At 32.4% G+C, this 25,332-nt stretch overlaps 1 protein-coding gene across 3 annotated transcripts in view; it reads right to left on the reverse strand.

The window, feature by feature from the left end:
- LOC116352263 (zinc finger protein 423 homolog) overlaps window positions 1–21,269 on the reverse strand; it is a 29,283-nt gene extending 8,014 nt beyond the window's left edge. The window contains exons 1-2 of one of the 3 annotated variants that reach the window (XM_031784728.1): window positions 21,165–21,269; window positions 987–1,498 (exon numbers count right to left, since the gene is read on the reverse strand). In XM_031784728.1, the coding sequence (XP_031640588.1) occupies window positions 987–1,498; window positions 21,165–21,258 (606 nt within the window). In that variant the 5' untranslated portion in view covers window positions 21,259–21,269. Of the gene's footprint in view, window positions 1–986; window positions 1,502–5,630; window positions 5,788–21,164 lie in introns of those variants that run through there. The other 2 variants (XM_031784730.1, XM_031784729.1) reach the window with 2 other exon arrangements.
- Window positions 21,270–25,332: the final 4,063 nt, after the last annotated feature.

Consider the following 25,332-nt stretch of genomic DNA (forward strand, 5'->3'; position numbering starts at 1 on the left):
GATCTGTGTGTTGAAAGCGAAAAATAAAATAAAAAACAAAAACTAAAAAAAAACGCCGAAATGGAAAAAAAGAGAACGATATGTGACCAAAATACATAATAAATCGTTCTGTAAGTCTTTGTCTTGTTTAAATTCACATTTTGTAAGATATCGTTAAATAATAAAGCTACTGCATATATGCATCATTCCATTATTCACGTTTGATGTGTAGATGACGATAATGACGCGCTTGATGAGATTTTGTACGTTTGATAAATGTTGGTTGTGTTTTTTTTCGTGTGCGGATCGCCGCGACAAGGAAATTTCAATGTTTGCACAGCGCCTAACCATCAAAATAAACTAAAACGTACGTTTTTACGAGGTCGCGCCAAGCGTCGGGGCGAATGTTTTCAAACCCATTTAGATTCTTAAATTTTAATTTTTCAACATAAATTCATTTAGTATTTTCTCACATTCAATACACACTTTTGTTTTAACGCAATTTTGCCATTGAAATATTGTCTCTCTTTTTAACCCGAATCTTCCGACGGTCACCATATGAATACAGGATTTGGGCTCATTGATTGATTGACGGTCATATGTGATAACGATTTTTAAAGATTGAGGATGCGTTTATTATTATTTTTTTCGGTTTTTTGAACTCAATTTCCAGAAAAGTATGCCATAGAGTAAAAAATACATAATAATAACCTGACAAACAAATAAATGTGATACGCAAATCTATACGCGATTTACTTTGTAGTTTTCGGGTATTTTTTTGACCAGATGGTTTATTCAAAAGCTAAGCGATAATGTTTTCAATTTTGTCAATAGAACATGAAAAGTGAAATCTTTTCAAACCAAAAAGTTAATTTTAAAAAAAATATATATTTTTTTTTAATTCAATGAAAACCGCTCAGTACGTTTCGGGTTAATAATAAAAAGCTTAAAACATTTTAAGAGCTAGACGTTTTGATCTGCATGCAATGAGTTCATTACTCACTCACCTGTTCGTGTTTTTTAAGATATCCCAGGCGTGGAAACGATTTATCACAAAATTGACAATGATAAGAGCCTTCGACGTTATTATTAGTCGCGTTTGACGGTAATTGTGGTGTTGTTCCATTAATTTTACCATATTTTGCAAGTCGGCTACCTTCCCCTTTGCTCTTAGTTGCTGTCATCGTTGGTTGTTTGCTATGTATTTTTGACGATGGTTTAAAAGTGTTGTTAATCGGCGCGTAGGCAACCCCTGCTTCAGACGACAAACGTTGAGCATCTTTCAATGTTGGTGCTATTTCTTCGCCATGCTTTTCATTCGATTCGGGTAATATGTTCTCATTTATGCCGCCGTTCTCGAAAGAAGTGTACTCACTATGATGCTGTTGTTGATGTTGTTTCGCTGTGATTTTATTATTGTTATTAATGCTAAGAATATTATCCACTTCGAAATTTGGAGTTGATGCCATGTCAGGAAGTGATGGTGAATAGCTTGGTGATGTATTTGATGAGTCAATATCTACTGTCGTAAACAAAAAAAATGTAGGGAAAAGAGTACAAATGAAGAATCATTTGAGTTAAGGAAGATACAATTTACACTTAAATCTAAAAAAATACATAAAACAATGAATTGGAATGGAAATTGGAAATGGAAATCTCTCGTGAGTGTGTCAAAAATTTGAAAAACCAAATCCTTAAAATGTTCGATTGGTAAAAAAGCGGATTTCACAAATATATTCACATTCAAATAAATTCAACGTATCCATCAATATATATATGGCTGAAATGATTATGATCTCATTTAGCAATTCACATTCATTTTGCTATTGATGTACATATTTCACTCTTAAATCAATGCGTTATGCGCTTGTGGCATCTAATGCATGTATGGCGTATTGGAATAAAAGTGCGAACATTTGTAAATTGATAATGTGCTCGCTTTTAAGGGTTACCCCATCATAAATTTCATTTCATTTGCGGTGTGTGATTCTACCCTCTTCTTGAAAATTGTTATACTTGATCCGGTGTGTCTACATTTGCCAATTTAACGCAAATGGTGCACACCGAAATCGTTTCTGCTCTCTGTTTTTGTTTTTTTATTCGCATATGTGTATTCTTCTTCTGGTTAGAATAAAAAATGGAACAAATTTAAACAAAAAAAAACATATACTATAATCCCCCAAATGTGATGATGCCACGAATAATGAGAATAAATGAAATTCGACCAGACAACAAAATATATTATTTTTCATCAATCACAATTTTCGCTGAGCAAAAAGTGCCAAAACCAAAACGAGAATAAAAATAACACAGCATTTATATATATAAGCAAAAATAGAAGAGAAAAAACTCGTCTTGACTTGAAGAAGCTAATGAATCAATGATATAGTACTACATAATGCTTTTCATTCACTCGATTTGTGATCCGATTTTTTGTCAACCTTTTTTTAACTGAATCAAAATGACGAAAGAAAGATATTTTCGAAGAAGTGAGATGTGAACACTTTTTTCGCTCATGCAGAACTTATTCCAATGAAAATCAGTTTAATCCATAAAATTCGAATGAATATCATGAAATTCGATTGTCAAATTCACTGACAAATCCATTTTTCCTTTTGGAAAATATTGAATATTTATACATATTAACTTCGGAAATAAAGTGTCAACTGTGTCATACCAATTTTGTATATATTTCAGTTTCTTTAAGACAACGATGCATTGGATTTTCGATTCATTGCATATGGTATGGACACATTGTGATAGTGTATTGATTTATGTTCAGTTTGTTGTTATCGTTGATCGTTTGCTACACCTTACTTAACACCGATTGCAACGTGAATTGAGTGAAATGTTTCTTTTATAGAAAAACTTGAATCGATTGCCACCCCAATACAAATTAACAGTAGCAAGTCAACAACAATTGTCTAAAACCGCTTTTGTAGTTGTTTACAATTAATAGAGTATGTAAGTTATGTGTTTTACAATGAAATATGTATTAATTGTGCCTATTGCGGTAAACGGAATGAAGTATTCGTCATTTAGCAATTAAGACAATTACAATATTAAATGTACGCGCACTTGCCGGTCATATCATTCAAACCGCTCCTATCATAGGACGCAATGGCCAATTCTTAATAAGCAACCGGTGATAAATACAAGAAGATGAAGGAAAAAAATATATATATATTGTCATCAATAGAGATTACAGTGTGAATACATCGCAATCCATGGAATGGCTCTTCTTTGGATATCGGACGTTAAAGTGGAATGCAAACGGAAAACAAATGTTGAATGTGTATAAATTTTATATATGCTGGTTTACACAAAATATTTGAGAGAGTAACTTTTGTTTCAATATTTTCTTCCGTTTCAAATTATATCATGCCTTAATCTCGATTTGAAGTTTGAAAGTGGGTGAATAAAATTATCACAAATAAAACAGCAAGTTAAATTGTCGCGTGCACAATTGTTCATTTAGTTAAATGTTATATATCGTTTTATTTTCTCTATGCAAGATCTGAAAAGGATTGGTGGCGGAAGCGCGATGCCAACATTTCGAAATCGACTCATTCGGATTTGGTTCGAATGGCATTTTTTTTTTTAATTTGATTAATTTTAAATTGAATTAAAAGTATTTGAAAAACCAAATTCATCAATCTTCTAATTTTTTTATAGTTTAGAATTCAAATGAATTAATGTTCAATGAAAACATCTTTGTTTGTGCCCTTATAAATAGAAAAAACCACAAAGAAATTGATTCGGTGGATTAATTATTAAAATGTGTTCTGAATGAAAAAAAATAGAACGTCCGACTGTCAATCTTTTGAGTCATCTTTTGTTTGTTCATTGCTCGTGTTTATTGTTGACGAATTTTCGTTGGAATTACTACGATATTCATATTACCACCAATTAATATGCGCCTCCATTTCGCGTGATTGCTCTAATAAAGCAGCGTCCAATAACACTAATTAAGTCAACTTCCTATGTGCCACAGAAGTGACAATTAAATCTGCGTTTCAATGCAAGTCTCTATTCTATATTCTTAACAACGCTACTAACGTTCGGGTGTAAAAACCATTTGATCATAGCACCATATCATTTCGGAAGCATTACCTACATTTGCCACACACACAAAACATAAATGAATAGTGGCGTTGCATGCAAGTTGATTCTAGGCTTTAATTTAATGATGCGATCTACCGTTCTTTCCTTTGTTTTAATTGAATTTAATAGCAGAGGAGCATGATCGCATACACGAGAAATGCGATCATAAAAACTGAAACTAAATTAAGATGAATACATTCTTCTGAATGGAAGCATAGGCGTTTCAGGATATATTCAATTAGGCCGTAAATTGTATTCAATCAAACTTCGTGAATTCTATGCGGTGAAACATTTGAAAAAAGAAGATGAGAAAACTAAGTGCGAAATTGAAAACATTGACTGATACATTACATTTTTTTTACTACGATTTCGTATCATTTTCACACCGAACATTTATGCTTGAATTTATCTTGGTGACTCTTTTCTTTAAGTGGAATCTTGTCGACTTTTAAGTTTTGAATTCAAAAAGATATACGACCAACATCGATTTATATCGAAAATACTTTATAGAGTACGATTCAGCCAGAAATCAAGTGAACTTTAAAATAAAATGAAGTCAATTATTGTGAAATATTCTCTTTTTTTAGGATAAAGCGAAAATACATAGAACAATAATAATACGTTCTCACTTGAATATCTTAAGAACATTCTTTTATCTTGTTGTACGAGTTTGAGAAAAATTCATATAGATACGCATAGATCGCATTTTAATTTAATTGCTCTTCATTTTTTAAGGTGTAATACAGACAAATTTATCGGCCGAATTTTGCATCAAATCATTATTTCGCTCATATAGATAGTGAATATTTGATTCTGCATTTTGGTTTCTTGAAAACTTGTCATCAGGATAGTTCTACACAAGAATTTCATTGAATTCTTTTTCTTTTCCCTGTTTTTCTTTCATTTAATGTGATTCACTTTTATTCTTGAATTGCACTTTATGTGTGAAAAATGTATAAACATGTAAAAAAGTTTACCCAAAAATTGTCATTTTGACGATATTTTATCAACTACATAAAAAATCTTTTAAAAATGTTGCTCAAAAAATCTGTGTGCATATTATGAATCAGAATTTATTCATTCAACACCGCCAAGAATTGGCTGACCGTTTATTAGTTATTTCATTTCGCGTTTTCCACTTTCACCTGTGCGATACTTGATGCGGTGGAATGTTTTTTTTTTTTGCAAGGATTTCCTTTTAAGATAAAGCAAAGTATCTGTTCTACACTATATAAATTCATGTAAATGTTTTGTAGAGTGATTTGATGTACAGTGATTTGTTGTGAAGTGAAACAGGAACATAATTTCATGTGTTTCAGTACAGGTGTGGCTCACTAACAAACACTTTAATTTTCACTCATGTACTAACCAAATCTAATATTCAAACAATTTCGCTAAAATACTTATCAATTGGTTTTAAATAAATTCCACAAATTGTTATTGTAATGGTTGTAAATGTCAATTTATCTATTCCTTTATCAACATTTCACAAGTCAAGTGGTAATTAATGTTGTGCTGTGCTTATAAGAAATATTCAAACTTCGTACCTGGGCTGCTGTCTTTGTTCTGTTGAATTTTTTCAATAAGTGTTTCAAGTCGTGAGCTCGGACCACGGTAAAGCATTTTTAAAGCCATAATAAGTGTGTGATCACCTTACTTTTGTTTGTCATTAAAATTGTATTGTATCATCAATCACTGTGTTAATTAATTTCAAAAAAAAAAAAAATAGTTCAAATCACAATCACTATCACTTTATCGATCAAATGCACAAAATTTCGTATTTGCATTCAACTTTTGTGGGCTGGTCTCACCGGATAGTTTAAACAATGTACGTAGTTCAAAAGTTTTCTTTTTTTGGTCACAAATTCAAAATAATAAATAAATCGCAGTGAAATGTAACGATATCAGCGCATAACAAATTTTAACAAACTATTTAAAAAAAAAAACAATCAATAAGTGATCACCAAGTATCAAAGCACATTCATCATAATAGATGTGAATATATACATATAATTCTGTTGAAGGAAGAAGGTGAAATAAGAAAGGAAAAAAAACTAATGTTGAACGCGCGAACACCAAAGTGTGACTGACTCTACTGGGACGCTGGCGCCTTTCTATATACTAATAAACGTGTTATACATACGGAGAAAAGAATCTGGCTTCACATTTTACGCTTTGACTGCTACCGTAAAGCGTTACACATGAGCACTGCTCTGCATCATAGATTCGTATGTATGGTGGTATCTTCAAAGCGGTAGGCATATTCAAACAGTAGCGCGGACAACGGTAAGCATTAGTGATTCGTTTGAAATGCAATGGTCTTATAGGAGCTGCTGTTATCTCCACAATAACAATAGGTGGACAATGAAAGAATATATCACTTGAAATAGGGTAACATTTGATCAACGAATTGGACATAAGACACGCATAATCTTCAATAAGATTAACAAAAGACTTGTTTTGAATTTTAGCTCGTTTAGTTTGCATGAATTGTAACATTAATATTACAAACTATTTAAAAATTCAAGCACATCGCCTTCAAATGAACGTCATCGTGTCATACCCATACATTTCAGTTTAATGGGTGAACGGAGATCGTGCCGAAGTTTCGTAAAGAAAACAAAATTTATCCAAAAATTCCAAACAAAGTCGTCTTTCATTCATTAAAACCAATTGTACGTAGTAAATGTCACCAAAATGTTCGTTGGTAAGTTTTTCAAAATACCACAAATTACATTTCGTTAAATAATATTAAGTATTGCATAGACTTTTATAAACATTTATACATTAATGATTGGATATTCTTATCTACTATTAAATTAAAACTGGAATACAGGAGAAAAATATCAATATAGAAAATCATGAAGTGATATCTTTTTAAAAAAATATAAAAAGGCACCAAAAATGTTTGTGATTGTCAAAAGGCATTAGATTATTGGTTCTGTGTATAATGCACATTGAACAGCGCACTGTACAATATAAAATTAACAACTTTAACAGTGCGCGCTGTTGTTACCACTCCTCTTTCGGAGGCGGAGCTTTAGCCACTGTATCATGCGGCTATCATCAGATTGGTTGGAAAAACTCTATATTTGTTTATGCTGGCTGCTATAGAAAATAACAAAAAAAAATATACCGACAATAAGCACCGTTGCTTTTTCTCTCAAATGGCACGATGTGTTAAAAAAACCTACAGATTCGTTGACATTTTGTGCCGAATAAATGTTTTTGGATTTGAATGTTGTTCGGTTATTAATTGATAGAATATTTGATGGAATCGTGGTGAGCGTTGTATTTGTTGAAAGGTTCATGAGGCGAGATTGGGTAAAATGGGTACAGTGTTAATTCTCATGATATGGTATTTTCAGAGAATTTAAGTTTCCATTTTTTGTTTATCTGTTTGTGTGGGTGTGTGTGCTCGATGAAATTTTTTTTATTGGCCCAAAAATTTTGAATAAATTTGACAAGTGTAAATGAATTCAATATTCATTTCACTTATAAAATAACCCCAGCATTAAATTGATACATGTTCCACTTATAAGATATAGACATTTATTTTGTGTTTGTTCATTACGTATCTCATAATCGGATGTTGTTGATAATATCGCTGTGGTTTTGGTGTGCGGTTGTATGTGTATGTGGTTTTGCATTGATTTTTAATTGGGACGTTGAAATGGTTGCAAACGGTTCAGTGAAAATTTGTGAACGAACATTGTTTTGCCATCTTTCTTCGACAGTTTTTCTTTTGGAAATGTTTCGCGATTTAGATCCTTTTTCACTTATATAAAATGTTGAATAGGGCAAAAGTCACGCTATCTAACGGAAGCTCTATTTCAATTTCAGAATTGAGGGCAAATACACAAATAAATCTGCTCTAATTTATTTGTTTGATTATCTTTTGTGCGCCTTTTTTCGGTTGTGGACGATCTCTTCTTTTGTTAAGGTACATCACTTTTGTTCTCTCGCTCTCGCTCTCTACCACTTCATGGCACACCGATTAGACCGGCAACCGAATTGGTTTCGGTGCTTTTGTTTAAAAACAGACATTACATAAATATCCGGTTACTTTGTTCGAAAATGTTTCATGTTGTCAAATTGACGATTGATGTACATTTTTGAGATTTCAATTTGGATTAATTTATTGAAAATAGTCATTTCTCTCAATTTTGATCAAAATCAATATAACTCTGATTAAAAATTACCAAAAAATGGTGCTAAATTTATCATTAGAGAGAACGAGAGATCCACATTTTTTTTCACTGTGTCCTTCGTACGTACTATTTTCATGGAATTTTTTTTTATAAATAATTTAGAGGCGATTAAATTATGTCGTGTGATTTGCTTGTCACAACCGTGTGTCAAAGAAAATTTTCTTTCGATTTGCACCATTTTATGTCAAAGCTTCCACGCAAGAAAACGTTCATCAATCTGTGGATGACATTAACAATGGTATTTTGCATGACCGTAGTCCAAAATGGATTGATTGTTATGGAGAAAATGTGTTAGGTGGATCACTTCGCGTGTGACACACACAGATATATTCACAAAAACTCTCTACCTCTATCGAATACATTACTCAAAAACATGAAATATTTATGCACAAATTCAAGTAAATCTACATACATTATGAACGAATGCGGACGAATCGTTGGCGTCACTCACATTCAAATTTAAACAAACAAAAAAAAAAAATAACGGGATAAATGCACAACAATCAAAGTTGGCAAACATTTGTTGAAATGCTATCTCTCGCCTATGTTCACAGCAAATAAAAGAGACTGAAGACCAAAAAAAGACACTCACACACACACAAACAAGGCAAAACAAAAGGTCGAACAGACCAACACATTTTAAAAACGTCACTCTTAATTTCAGTAGCCGAACCGAGACAAATACATGAATAGTGCTTTTAGTAGATATTGAATCGCACCACTTTTTAAGTGGTACAGGGACCGGCCACATGCATACGAACACCGTTGAAATTCACATACTGAAAAGAGATCCATAGAGTGCCAATGAACATCACCATAAAACAGTTTGCAGTATGCTATACGAATATCATTATTTAATCCATCTCTATTTCGGCTGCATTCATTCGGTTCCACTTGCATCAACAGTTTTCGAGTACCAAATAATGCCAAATGACGTTGTTTTATCCGTTAATTTATCATACGTGTAAATTTTCGGTGACACCGAGGATGGGGTTGAAGTGCTGAAAATCCATTTAAAATTTTATGCGCGCGGGAAAAAGCATTCACACAAAATTCAACACTTTGAATGTCCAATGTACTACGTTCTTTATTCAAATTTCAAATGATTTTTGAATTTTGATATTATGTGTGCAGTGCACAAAATATCGGCACACACATAAATGTATATTTGAAAGACAAATTGTGCATAACGTCACATAGGGTATTTTGTGATATAATTAATTTTAGCCACAATCAATGATTTTCAATATTTTGTTTCGCAAAAGCAATAGCTATGCAGATTGTGACTGTTTGAAGTCAGGAAAATATAGTTGTACTTCATTTTAAGTTAAAATCTATTCAATGTTTGATAAATAAACGAAATAATTTTGATGACAAACCCATGAATAAACTTTGCTATTTAAAATGAGTTGATACCTCAGTTCAATTGTCATTATCCATTTTTATGAATTTTCACTTGATCTATTCTATACAGTCAAATTTTACTTTGGAATTTAGCTTCAATATTTATTTGAATAAAATTTATCATTGTTGGTATGGTTAATAACTATGGAAATTACAATAAGATTGCTACAATGATAACCGCATCTCTGGTAGTACTTGATGTATCATCAAGCTTTAAAAGCGTTTTTGGTTTGTTTGTTTGTTTGTGACACGCATAACTCAAGCAGGATATAAGCCATCAACTTTGAACCTAGTTTATCCTGGTCCGTCCAATGATTTTGTCTTGAATTGCTCTGCTTATGGCTCTTGAGATGCTCTTTCGAAAAAACATAACTCGATCAACCTGTGACGATTGGCTCTAGTAAAATAAACTACCAAATTTCTCTGTATTTTCGCAATAAATAAACAAATTGCTCAGTATTTTGTCTACTTCTGATATAAATGTTTGAATAGTTCTTTTGAAAAACCTCTTTTTAAATGACATTCACCAAACTGTGAGTGAATATTGATATTTGAAATGTGTAAGTTACGTAGCGCATAGATCCATTCGAAAATGTTGAAAAAATAAATCGGTTGGATTTGGTTAAAAACACTGTTGAATCGTATATAAGTTACCAAAGCAACTTTCACAAGTTTATAGTTGAAAGATTCAAGTAAAATGCGTGTAATTACCAGTAGCTAATTTGGCAGAGGCGTGAAATTGATGTGATTCATTTCTACCTCTGTTCGGAATGAGTTGTGGGAATTTTCAATCGAATGTGAAACACCTTCAACGAACAACAACACCTTTCATGAATGAAGGGAAAATTGAGATATCCAACGATTGCCTCGAATAAAGTTGTGGATTAAGGTTGTACGCTAATAAAATTCCATTGTTTTATACCTGATAATAATGACAATGTGCTATTTTCAACCACACACGCCGAAACGCACGTATTCATCATACATATTTCATGTACATAAAAAAATATATTATGCACATTCTCGGAAATTTGGGAATTGGACACGTGCTCCCAATGTTTCTATATTCAACATCTATATAAACAGGAAAATGTTTTCTTATTTACCGAGAAATGATTTAAGACTTATTCACTTCAATTTGGTTTTACAGCCACTTTGATTCCAGTAGCGCATGCACTGTAAGCGTACGTTAATTGTTTAGAACGGTGCCGTTTTTTTCTTCTTTTTCTGCTTGTGCATGGATTTTCGAACGAATACAGGAGAATTGGGATGGAGCGAAACACACTTTTGAGACATTTAATTATCGTTGTTGTGAACTCATGTTAGCGCGTTGAATTCTCAAATGTCAACTGAAAAGTACGCCTTTGACACACACAAAAAAGAGAGAACTAGATGCAATATTATGTAATTTTTTGTAGTAGTTCGGTGTTTTTCTTGCTAAAAATTGCTTGAATGACCTTTCAAAAGATGAAGTAGGTAAGAATAATACCATTTGCAAGTTTCATTTGATTGTTTCCTTCAACAACAACAAAAAAAACAACCATTAAAATACTGTGACGTAATGAAGTGAGAAGTCAATTTACACGATCTTGAATCTTCCTTTATGGTTTTGTTTATTTTCTTAAATTCGTCTTAAGACGAATAACAACACTCATTTTCCCTCATACATTCTAAAATGTTAGGGAGATTTTGATTGACTTCTTAGTAATTAGTGAAGCGTGCCATTTTTTATGTCAAAAAAAGAACTTTTTACATTCTACATGATGATGTAGTCTGCTTTTGTGAACTTTGTTTTATATTTCCATATAATTCAAAACACTTTGTTATAATCGATGGGACTTGAGTGAATCCGAAATAGTTACGAAAATGATGATATTACATTGAATTGTTGAATTTAACTCCAATCGGGTCTCTTCAAATTGGATTATAGTCATTATAGACTTCAGGCTTTGTGCATTTGTATTTACATTTCACCAAGAGTTGAACATTTCTACCGGCGTCGAAATTGTTTCCATATGTCTGTATTTTAATCGTTACGCTGTTCGAATCCAAATTTGATAGCGCGCATCTATATGAAACTTGTTTGTACTTGTTGTTATAACGGGTGGAAGTTTCAAACTCGTACGCTTGTTCTGATTTCAATTGAAACAATTTTCCGTAAATATTTTGAACCTTTTTTTTCTCTGGCCTCTTCTCATCTGCACCGAATCAAATTACGTTAATTTCTTTAGAAATTAACCAACAAAATGTGTGTATGTTAAGTTTATTTCTCGTTTTATTCGACTTATTGCTTGGTTTTGGCGCACCATTGAAGACCATTACCATTGTATGATCGATCGTAAATCGTACTGTTTTGTACGATAATCGAACCGAAGAAATGAACAATGGACAGGTGCCTATTTAAAGTCATTCCGAAACGAAATAAGAAGTATGGCAAGTGTTGATTTTCCGATTTAACCAAATTCAGGTGTAGATTTTTTTTATTCTCAACTGTAAAGCGATGAATAAGAAGAAGACGAGAATGAAACTTAGCTAAATAATATGCAATTCATGCATGAAAATGTGGTTTTAAGTGTGTAATATCGATTCTGCGGAAGCGCATTCGAATAAATAACATTGTATAAAATCGTATACATATCGAAATTGAGTTGTAATTTTGTATGGGAGCCCAGGTGAAAGGATTATTCGGTTTAAACTCCTTGTGTGATTGGTTCTAGTTCTGGAATTGCCACCGCATTTCCATGCTATTTATAACTATTTAGTATTTACCAAACTACCGATTATTTATTTCGATCGACGTGTTTAAATCTATGTTTGTGTATTCTTACTTGAAGATTTAGGTGATTTGTAAAATCCATTCAAGCATATCGAATGAAAATGATACTCTGCAAATATGAATAAACAAGAAAAATTCAATTAAAACTCATCCGTTGGCATTTTTAAACGAGAAAAAAAAGAGAAATAAGTCTCAATGACAAAATGTAACATTCACAAATGATGAATTTTAAGAAACTCACTGTAATTATGAATGCTTAACATGTTCACTACTTGATGCTAACGTTATTTGTTTGTCCTTTTCTAACGTAAATGCTGAGATAATGTACATTGCCGACATTGTGTTATTAAATCTATAGTTAACATTTTACTAGCACTTTATTACCTCTCTATTTGTACATTTTTATGGGTAAACGCGACAACCGGCCTCTATATCAATGCTATTGTTTTCCTAACCACAAACATCAGCGGCATGATTTTTTATAAGATTTACTTTAGACTATATTTCTCCGAAACATTTCGGGAGCATCAAACAATTAATCGGCGCTTTTTCTACAAAATTTAACACATTTTCTACACTGTACTCAACGTTTTTGATTGTGTCAACGAGAAACGGTTGAAAATTTGATTTGATACAGATCTACAGTAGCAATTTCGTAACTAATTCACAAGTTCTCAAATTACAAGGTTAAAGACAAAAAAAAACACACAGTTTGGCAATAATCAACCTGACTGCGACCAAAAATTATTAATTTCTATTCATCGAATTTTGTATGATTTGATAAGAAGAAAACAAAGAATGTTATCGTAAAAAAAACAGTAGTTTGTTTTGTTTTTTCGTCAGATATTTCAATTAAGCAATAAAAATGCGTTTCAAGTACAAATGTAACCCAATGTGCGCGTAAAATGACGAAAATGTATTCAAATAAAAAAAAACTGTCAAACATAAAACCTGAGCATTTTATTGAAGAGAATCTTTGAATGGCACATGGTGTATATACCAAAAATTTCGTTGCGATGGTGAAACTATTTTAAAATGTATATCATCTTCAAAATTATTTTTCTATCACAGACGCGTGTTTCATGGACTACTGTTTTTTTTAACAACTTTTTACCGCGATTATTGTGCTTAGATTGCGATACTGATCTTTTTTGTTTGTTTGTTTGTTTTATTTTACTTGCAGACAAATGATGAAATATATGAATTTGTGTAAAATTATACCGAGAGAGAGAGACACAAAACAAAGCGTCTAACAATCGCTTGATTACATAAAAATAAAAAAGGCGGTTTGTTTTATGAAAACAATTTTACCACAGCTAGTTCAATTTGAGGTCTTTTTTGCTTCTCTTCATCAAATTGTATTTTTCACTGAATCTTGCTGTGATTGTTGAACGTGCATTTTTTTCTGGCATTATTTTTTTTCTTCTCTCTTAAATTGTCGGCGATTTCTATTATTTAAGACCCGTCTTTTGAATCGAAAAAAATTATCTCGAAATATATAGGCATAATCTGCGCGCCCATTAAATTCACAAAAATCTTCATGTGGAGTGGGTTCACTGCGAAATTAAATATGTGTACGTGTGTTGGCATTTAAGACAAAAGCAATAGCATGGCGTACAATTCACATTTCTTTTTTTATATATATCTCCATAAAAATATCATATATCATCTATATGAAGTACGAATAGACTGAAAAAATAATTTGCTCTCAACCTTACCGATAAATTTGTTTTGTTCTTTTAAGAACTTTTTTGTATTTTAATGAAGATTATTTTCCACTTTGATAGGTGCACTCTTTCATAGATTTGTTTAAGAGGTATTAAGTATCAATCAAGATTTGACAAAAAAAAAATCGCTCGTTAGTTCAGACGATTAATCTTTACATCAAAATAAGTTAAAATCTTTGATTTTAATTCATTCATTTATATGAATAACGCGCCAAAGTGGAAATATTTCAATTGAAATGGTCAAAACATATTTACTGTTCATCAGAATTAATTTCAACCCAAACGATGAGAGAGATTGTTTTTAATGTAAACTCGAATTTCATTGAGAAAATATTCATTTCAAAAGCAATTATAATTTCATGTTTGTGAATAGCAATAGGAAGGTTTATACTTTAGACGATTTCAACTGGAAGTCTTTAATAATGGGATCTATTTGTATTATCAATTGGCAAAAGGTTTGATATCGTGTATATGTATATATATTTGAATTGTCCGCAACATTTATTTATTGGCCGTGATTCCGGTATTGTAAGGAGTTGTTTCAATAATGGCCCATATGAGTTTGTTTTAAGAACCGTTGGCCTAATTCTAATAGCATGAATTCGATGGTTTTTGGTGTGGTATCGAAGGTTTTTACAATCGTAAGTGAAACAAATGGAATAAATATTGTGGGAGGGATGTCACATTTATGCTATTTAGAATCAATAATTTATAGTGCATTTTAGAGTGAATGTTGGCGGCAAAATCTAATTCATTTAAATGAATATTATTTTATCCTTGACAAGGGCAAATCGCATCGCCCCCTTTTTTAACAGTTACACATGATATTCAGTCACGGAGTATTGTCGTTACGTATATTTTGTATCGTGATTGCAACAATGGGGATGATTGACGTAGTAAATTACATGGATAATGTAAGGAGAGTTCCTTGTCCACATAAGCTTACACACACACACACATCATCATCATCATATAAATGAAGAAAAGTGGCTGAAACAAACTTCATCGCATCCAACACAAAAATATTGTATTATATTTCACGTATCAAGGATGCGTAAAGTTGCTGCACATTTCACGCCACCGAAACGTAAGAAATAATGTTTCCTGCAATAAAAAGATGTCTCAAGATCCTGAATATTGAGTTCGTAAACTACAAGATCAGCAGTCATTTGATGAATGTTTTTTTTTTTCTTGCGTTAACTTGGATTATGAAGCAATCTTGGGTCCAATAATAGTCTACCATCGAAAACAATACAAAAATGAAAACAAAAACCAACATCTCAAACAAGTACACCGAGTGTATGCGTCTGTTTGCAAAGTAAGTGTATAAATCACAAAATGTCATAACATTCTCCAAAAAGGACAGAGAGGAAAAAAGAGTTGAATCAACGAACATACAAATTCCACGGTCCGAATATGCATTTTGTTTTGCTTTATTTCTTTATCACTATTTCATTTTTGTGATGCAAGTTTAAAATAACTTCACACATTTTGTTTTCTTTTCATTCAGAGAAGCGAGAAAAAAAGAGAGTCAAACGGTATATATTCAGATATTTCTACATTTTTTTTTCTTCCATGAACGATTTACGAAATCACCCGATGAAGATGAAGAGAGCAAAAAAAAATGGTCGAAGAACAATGCAAAAACAAACAAACGACAATTCTGTTGAAATAAACTTTTATTTTGGTTCTGATATTACAAACACTCTAAAGTTCTTTTGTTCGGACGCATGGAAAACATTGTCTCACCAAACGGTTTTCGTTCAAAGTTGAGTATATCTTATGAAATCCAGTCAAGAACCTCTCTATCTCAAGACTATTGTTTCACACTGGAACACTTTTTCTGGGCCTCACATTCTTTTTTTACATTCAAACAAATGATTCGTTATCTTTGAAATTTCCTCTGTACTTCATAATTATATGGGACATTTAAATAACAACAACAAAAAATTGCGAACATTACAATCATAAATCCTTATTCCCTTTTATTCTACTACCTTAAATGGATTGTGATTGATTTATAAGTGTTTTTCCGCACAACAAGGTGATAAGTAGAAGGTATTACAGCTATTTTTTTAGAACATTAATTTGGATTAATATCTCCCCATTCAAATTTGACGCATTTTTTATTATAAATCAAGTAAAATGATTAATAAAACATTGCGATTTATGTGTACTAGTGTGCATTTTCTTCGATCAGATACTGCCACCAATTTATACTAAACAGCAAAGAAAATAATACGGGCTTATTAAGAACGACTAAACCAAATAGTTTTCTTTAGCAGAGCAAATAGCACTAAACAATATTTTGTTGTAGTAAATTAGTAAGCGCGTACTGATTTAACTAATGTCAATCAATATTAGAGCTCCATTTTATTATTATTTTGTAAATCATTTTAATGTCCTAAAAATGTGACATTAAACTAGTCAACTTTGAGACAAAAAAATTTCATTTGACTTTAAAACTTGCTTTCCTTTTTCTTTTTTGCCAAACGGTTTTATTTTCTTTATTTCATTTTAAATCGTATAAAATGAATAACAGGCTTCAATATACATATGAAATATATCTGTAGGGTATAAATTAAATATAGTTGTCAAAGTCGGCAAATTTCAAATGCATTCCAAATAATTTTAATAAATTTTCAGTGTTTCAAACTCCATTAGAAATTGAAAATATGATTTTCTTTTATTTTGATACTTTTTTGAAATGAAAAGAAAAGAAAAAAAAATGTCAACATTTATACACAAATCACGAATACTAAATTTATGTTACAGTTTTATGTGTCGGCCATACTTAAATTATTATTGTTTCGTATGCATTTTTTTTTTTCGTTTGGCTCAATAAAATGTCATGCCGAATATCGGCTTTATTGTCGATTTGATATGATAAAAGTTGGAATCTTGAACGTGCAAGTACAAATTGTGAATAGAATTCTTCACTATGATTTTATGATTTATGAGCAAAACGCCTAAATCAACATTGCTGCATAAACATAAAAACATGAAAACAATAAAAACATATTCGACGATACAAGTGCAAGAAAAATGCGCGAACCGAAAAATGGCGGGCACAACCTTTTGGTTTTATTGCAATATTGCAATATAATTTTCGTTTATGACAAAATGATTCGCATAGATGATTCGCTGACCAAACATACAAATGATATGATTATGATATTGAACAACAACGAGTCCCAAATGAATGCGAACCACTCACATGAACCCATCCAAGTTGACAGCAATGACAGAAAGTGTTTCTTTGGTACTTGCCAAATGAATAGTTTCTCATAAATAAAATATTGTGAGTGAATCGAACGCTAATTATTTCGCGCCTTGAATGGTGGTCTTCGATGGTAGCGCAGATGTAATCGCTTGATTAAAGCTAAAGCAGAAGACGATTCCATCAAATATTCTCACATTCACATATACGAAGAAAACGCATTGTCTGATAAACATCTATAAAAGGTATGTGATGTATACATGTTGTGTTGCCGGTAGAATAGCCAGAGTTTTATTCAACTGACGACGATAATGCGATTGGATCGAAACAATCCAAGAAAGAAAAAAAAAACAGAGCGATTTTAAAAACGTCCCGTGAGCATCGTTTGAACTTGTATTTTTGGGAGATTGCTTTACAATGGCGTATTGTTTAAATAGTTTTCGACTGATACGTTTTGTAATCAATGCTGAAACAATGTTGGTTTTGTCACCAACCGCACCGAAATTAAAAGACGGTGATTTCAACACACGCACACATTCTGTGTGAAACTACACAGGTGTAATATCTCGCTTGAACGGTGGTTGGAAATTCAAGATGTCCAAAAAGGCTAAAAACATTCGTTGGTGTTCGTTGTTGTTGTTGTTGTTTTTTTCTGTTTTCATTTCACATTGCATTGAAATTTATTTCTTCAATGTGTTAAATTAAGTATATGAAAATCACTGGAAATGGCAGAGTGTAACGACGACGACGAGAAGAAACGGACAAGAAGAACACATAAAAAAAGCGTCGAATGAAAGGAAGTTGAACGTCTACAATTGAAGAGAGTACAACACAATTCTTTGTTGTGGTGCATGTATATATATTTTCGACATTATGATTGGTTTGAGGATAGTTAGGCCGTATTGAAATAGCTCCCATGATTAAAGCAAAAAGGTACCCAAGAGTGTCGTGGCCACTTGTAAAGACTCTCCATATACCGATCAAGTGCAATACGTTTGTGCTCATATGGATCTCTCTTTCGTCGTAAGTTTGAGTTTTATTCTTTGCTGTGCTGTGTTAAATTCATTCAAATTTCTTTTGCTCGCAAGACCAAATAGATCTTTCGTTTTGATTGAAGGGTAAGGTAAAGTCGATATTAATCATGTGTAATTCATTCTAAATGAAAAACAAATCTAACATTTGTTGCCAAACATGTAAATATAAATGAATAATCGATTTTGGTCCAATACCAATTCTCTTTACAACTCTATTTAGTAGATTTTCTTTCTATTAATTTTCAAGCTGTACGGCGTTTACGTTTATTTAGGCGGAACATTATCGTGCAAATTAATAAAGAAATTAGCGAATTATTGCTGTGCATTGAATTCAAACAGAACTAACCAATATAAAAGGGTATGATTGAAGAAAAAACTGAACAATTCTCAAAAGGGAATTCACATCACCTTCAAAATTGGAGGTATTACCCTATAAATTGTCTACACACTGTAGTACACAGTAAATTCCAGAATGAGCGAACGCGACTCAACGATACCCATGCCAGTGGATTTCCTTAATTTTTCATTTCATTTTGCATATTGAAGAGGTCTGCGGCGAATAATGTCCGCGATATTTTCGTATGAATCGTGATTGCATTTCACAGTTTATTTTCAAATGAATATCAAGATGTCAGAGTCAAATTCATAGCGAATGTGTGTGATACCAATACAATATACATTTCAAATTATTTGCGGTACTACGGTTGAGGGTGTTCCTGTACACATTCGCCGTTTTTGGATAGTTTCAAATTCACAGAATAATACGGTAGACATTATAAATTTATTTTTAATTTATCTGATGTCCGGAACTTGGCTACGTCTCTCAAAGATTCTCTTTGCCAACTGCCGTCTTGAAAATGCGTACAACAAACAATGGCACACAAAAAAAAAATATATATACATGTTTGTACTTTGTACACTAAAATCGCCGACCAAAAATGTGGCAACAACAACAAAATGTGTGAACAAACTCAAAATCACTGGTAACTGGCACAAACACACACACATGCACAGTGAACGTACGCTTATGCATCCTGAATAGAATCCACCGGAATGGGTTTTACTATTTATTTTGTGTTAAAATCTTCAATGTTTTATGCCTAAATGGCATTGTGTCAAATGTTGAAAAAGCTTTGCGATGTGCAAATGGTTCGACTCCTACATGGATAAATTTCTCCACTGAATATTAAATAAAACAAAGAGCTCTTTCGATGTACCATGTGCCACGAAGCATACACACATCAGAAGTTTCATTTCAGACGGAGAATGCAAGAGAAAACAAACCCAAGACAAGACAAAAAAAAGACACACAACAAAAATCACAAAATATTCGAACAAAACCAGGCCAATTTACTTAGATTTAAAGTTGGTTAAATTCAAAAGTCGAAGTGATTTAGACCAAACAGTGATCCGAATCCTTTTCACACTGAAATTATTCTTTTAAGATATTCAACCGTAGAACAACCGAATGTCTTCGTCGATTTCTTTTTACCGAATTAATTTATTCTCGCACGCAATCTCATAAATTATCTAATGGCGCGCAATTATCAATTTCCGAAAATTGAAAATTCACGAGAGAAAAAAAAACAATCGAGACAATAATAACAATACAAGAACCACATCAGCCTACCACCACCGCATCCCAACACACAACACAAACATCAGCATCATCAGCAATTAATTCTCTTTTATTTCCATTATGGAACAAGTCGGAACCCTTCCAATTCAAATGAATCATAAAACATAGATTATATGCGTGGGTATGATAGAGTCTCCAAGTGAGCATAAATAAATAATTAGTTTTAAATACCGCAGAGAGGAAGTGTCACATCACTCAATCTCTTGAAAAACATTGGTGGTAGCCGTTTTGCTGTCACAAAAATCAAGTTATCTCGTTTTTACATTACCTGCACCGAACGGCACCGAATGTGTCATCTAATCAATGCTTTAAAAGTCAAAACGAAACGAAAGGGGGCTTAAATGTTGAATGCCAAAAAGTTAAAAAGGCACAGCTAAACATTTTGGGGTGAACATAAATATTTAAATGGTAACTAACTGATCTGATTTCGCTTATGACTGTGCTTACTCGTTTTGAGGTATTGAAATGCATTATTTTTGATGGACATTGAATTTCCCATATTCTCAGCAGCAGCGTAAGGTACTGGTTTTATATTTGAGCACCGAACATTCAATTCCATACACTTTTTGATGAAGATATTTGACGGAATGGTTTCGACGAGAAAAAAAAAACGAGCAAGTTTTTTCGACCACATTACAAAAACATTTCCATCCAATCATTTCTATTAAAAATTAAAGGGTTTAGATTTCGTACAACCCCGTATTTAAACACACTATTTTAATGAAGTAAACTGTTTTCGATAAATAAAACACATCTTGCTCTGATTTCGATTCGGTGCAATACATTTTCACCGAATAAGACAAACAAAAGGAAAGCACTGCACCTGTTTGATTATATATGCTGTCATTGCACGCTCGCGAAAATACTTTATAACTTTTAAATAAACTAATACCCACCATAATATGTGAATGTATATTATTATTTTTTCAAAAAATCAAATTGGCAGCGAAATATGCCAAAATTCTTTAAATTATAAAAAAAATTATTGTCAGTTTGGATAGAATAATATTTGTATTCTTCGAACATGGAATGAATCGCATCCAAAAGTCCAACTATTTAAATCATCTTACCTGAGTAAAAACTATAGCTTATTTCGTCACTGTCGTTGCTCTCATCGCTGTTGTTATTGCTATTCATTTCGACTTCATCATTGAAACCATTCATGGTGGTTTGAAATGTGCCACATTCCGGATTCTCAATTTTCGTAGCATTTGCTTGTGAATCTATGTTGAAGCTCATACTATCTGTGTCTTCTAAGTATTTTTTGAATATTTTGCCGTAATCATTTTCTTTGTCATTAAGAAGTTCATCTGGAATTCTTTCGGTGCCTAAAATGATATAAATAATTCATTCGATAAAACAATGGTATGTTCTATGATGGTTTTTAACCCATTTCATCTATTTGAGTCATAAATGCGATTCCAAGAACTCACTTATACAGTCTAAAACAATTGATAAATTTAAATTGTTCGAAAAAGAAAACATAGTGGGACCAACACACTCGATATGGAGTAATATATAATCTGTATTAAAATAAGTCACTTTAAAAATGCGAAATGACGAAAAGTTGTAATATTATGACACCATCCATGTGAAGAACAACTAATGAATTTTCGAGTTTTTTTCGACGCACGTGCCGGGTTAAATATAATTAATTTATCTTATCAACGAAAAAAAATCCATATAAAAGTGAAAAAAAAATCACAGTGGAGATACACGAATGTTTTCCATTCAGAAAAGAACAATAATCTCGCATATGCACGTCAAAACATAAGCTAATCCAAAGTTAAAAAGTCCGATTTCATTTCGGCTCTCAACTTCACATTTGGGGGAAAAAAAAGTTCATACGAGAATCAAATCCTCTGAACGCTGAAAACGAGAAGAAGAAAAAAAATATGATTTTTTTTTGTTGTATACAAAGTGTTGCTCATATACTGAATTGGCCAGATTTCCACTTGAAGTGCAGAAAAAAAATCAAGCACACGCTTATATGTGCTCACCGAATAAGGAATGGAGTTGCAGACAAGCAGCAAACACATTTAGGTTCAGTGATAATCCCTGTGGACATGTCAAGTGAAATGACAGCAACATGAATGCTAATTATTAACAATTGCTTTCTATTTGCAGAGGGTTACACTCTTGTTTTATAGTGTGTGTGTGTGTGTGTGTATGGGTTTATCTGTGTATCTGCATGTGCTCACAATCGATTTACATTGATAGTTTTAGCTTCTTGGAAATGATTGCATATATTGATAGACCATTTTGACATTGATCGAAGTTTCAATTTCTTGAAATTAAAGACAACTATCAATTAATTTTAGTATGTAAGGCATAACCTTGATACCATTTTCTTCGGTAGCTCTTCTACAGAAGTGTCTACAAGCAGTGCATAACAATTTTCTTATTGAGTTTTTTTTAAGTTCAAGTCGATTAATGCGTAGCCAATTCAGGCAGTAATAAAATTATGCATTTAAAAACGGTATTGAAATTAATAGATGACTCTTGCATCTCTCTTGTATTGTTTGAACATTTATTCCCCGTATGTGTGCTTGTTTTTGTACTTCTATAGTATGTTGAGCCTATGAAAGTTTGTATCATCCAGAAAATTTCATTTTTAAACATGGTTGAATGAACAAATAGTTAAATGAGAAAAACCGTATCAAAACTGAAAATTATGACAAAAATTGATGTGAAAAATACGGAAAATTTATAGTTTTGAGTTCGTTTTATTCATACAATCAACACACATGCTGGAAAATGCAATGGTTTTTAGTGTATATATGTAGTGTATTAAATTCCCATGGGACGACAGTAACCAAGGAGACGCTTCTATATTCCCAATGGATATTTGAAATGTGTTTTTACTCCAATGTTACATGGCTCCCTGTGCCACATCTCGACGACTCTGTGCCGCAACACATTTATTGCATGAATAGACAGTGCGTTAGAACTTTGCCCCAATTTGTGAATAATGTGTTTCGAACCAATAGCAGCACCAACACCACAACAATCGAACTTTTCGATCACATTTTTTTTGTTTTTGTCAAAAACCGAATTAATTTTTTGGTCTTTCGAATCAAAACAAAATTAGTGTATGTTCCATTTTAGCACCTTGTGGAATGGTTTCCGGTTAATATCACACAGTGGAATTGATGCTATAGCTGTTTTTTTTTTTGCACAACATCATATTCGAGGAAATAATCATAAATTTACTCACCATTTTCCAGAAGAAAATTTTGGGTTGAATTATTTATTGTGTCCACGATCGTCGCACCGTTAGCAGACATTATGTCCTGATCATCTATAATAGAATGATTATACAATATCAGTAACAATAGAACAAGGAGTGGGTGACTCCGTTCAATATCGCGATCAACAGAGTTTTTAATATGAATATTTGTTTAAAAAATACTTTTATTAAATTAATGTCTACATTGTTTTTATATTGCACGCGTGTATGCGAGTGTGTGTGAAACGATATGATGGTGTTTTTTTTTTTCTTTTTTCATACACTGGTCATGTTCGAATATAGAGCTTTACTTCTTCTCAGCGCCTCAGCTATATTTTTATTTGTTTATTTATTTCTTTACAGAATAAGTGTACCACTCTCGAGTGCGAAACGTGCACTTGGGAGCTTTAAACATGGAACAGAGAAAAAAAAAATAATAATATGTAATAATAAAACGAATCATATTATTATACATAGATATAGCGCACAGGACCAAATCTAAATATGTTGGAATATTTCACGTTGTATAGTATAGCATATGCAATGTGTCTATGTGTTTGCATTGATGGTGGATGTGTGTGGTGCGAGTTAGCGCCTGAAATGTGTTCGATATTGTATATAGGTGAATGGTATTCGCAATGCATATATACGTATATCTCTCTTTCAGTAGCATTTGAAACGATACCATTGAGACGAAATTTTGCACAAGGCGACATTTGAGGTAAATATTTATTCGAATAAAAGAGACGAAGGGCCATCGATGCGACGTAAAAGTGGAAAACAATAAAAACAACAACAACAGCACACTGTTATGTTGTAAAAGTACGCGAGTCTATCGGAATACACAATTGGAATTTCTTTGGTCCACCTAGATTAGGATCATTATGATCTCTTAAGTCATTCGCATTGAATATTCTACAATTCAATTATTTATGTCCGATTCCATTTGTAACCCATTCATTTGGTGGTTTTTTTTTCAGTTTAAAACTAGTTAAACAAACTTCCTATAGATACATAAATCAAATCATTGAATCAAATTTCCATTTAAGATCCAACGTGAAAAAAGAAAGAAAGTATAATATTAGTAAATATTCAATGAATGCATGGTGTGAATGCAATCATTTCGATTTGCTCTTTTACATGTAACCTACCGAAAAATGTGGATGTGTAGTTGAAAATAATTTAGCGGTACATTTTTGGACATGTAATATCACCATTGAGAGCAATAATTACATTTTATCGTTTGCATAATAAAACTTAAATTCCATCCACTAACTTTGCAACTTCGTTATGAGCATGTACGTGTGCGTATATTGTTTGTACTATTTGGCATATCTTCCATGAATTGACTCTTTATTTTTCGGACAAAATTCATGCACAAAATCTCTTACTCTTATTGAAGACTTTACGTTGGGAGACTAAGCGAGAGAATATCATATAAAATTAAATGAAAACTTATTGGTTTGATGGCAATTATTGGTCGTGGGTTATTGGAAGCTGCACACCTTTTTTTTACATCTAATCGCTGCTTTTGTTGTTATTTTGATGTAGGCGCCGGTGGAAAAAGTTTTTCGAATTTAAATCTCATGTGCTTTTCATTTTGCAATGTGACAAATGATCTGAAGCAAAGATCTATGAGTTCGATTGAATTATTGTAACTATTTTCATGTCACGAAACAGGTAGTAACGGCGATAATTACAACACCATTTGACAAATGCTCATAAGTTATATTGACTAAATCTGCAGTGTATTCTGATCGTAGACATTTATCTGGCAATTTTTATATACGAGCACTTGGGGAGTCTTACTCTGCCACCCACTTGCTTGTTGGTGCACAGCACATTGATGTGTTCTAACGTTAATCACAATAAACGTATGATTCATTCGATGGCATGTTGTTCATTTGGTGGATGTTTTTATTCCAATGACTCTTTCTCTTGCACAACCTCCCCCTTCTCTGTCTCTCTCTCTCTCTCTCTCTCTCTCTCTCTCTCTCTCTCTCTCTCTC

The sequence above is a fragment of the Contarinia nasturtii genome, unplaced genomic scaffold (genome assembly GCF_009176525.2).
Source record: "Contarinia nasturtii isolate CC-2019 unplaced genomic scaffold, AAFC_CNas_1.1 Cnas_scaffold_187, whole genome shotgun sequence".
Taxonomy (NCBI): Eukaryota; Metazoa; Arthropoda; class Insecta; order Diptera; family Cecidomyiidae; genus Contarinia; species Contarinia nasturtii.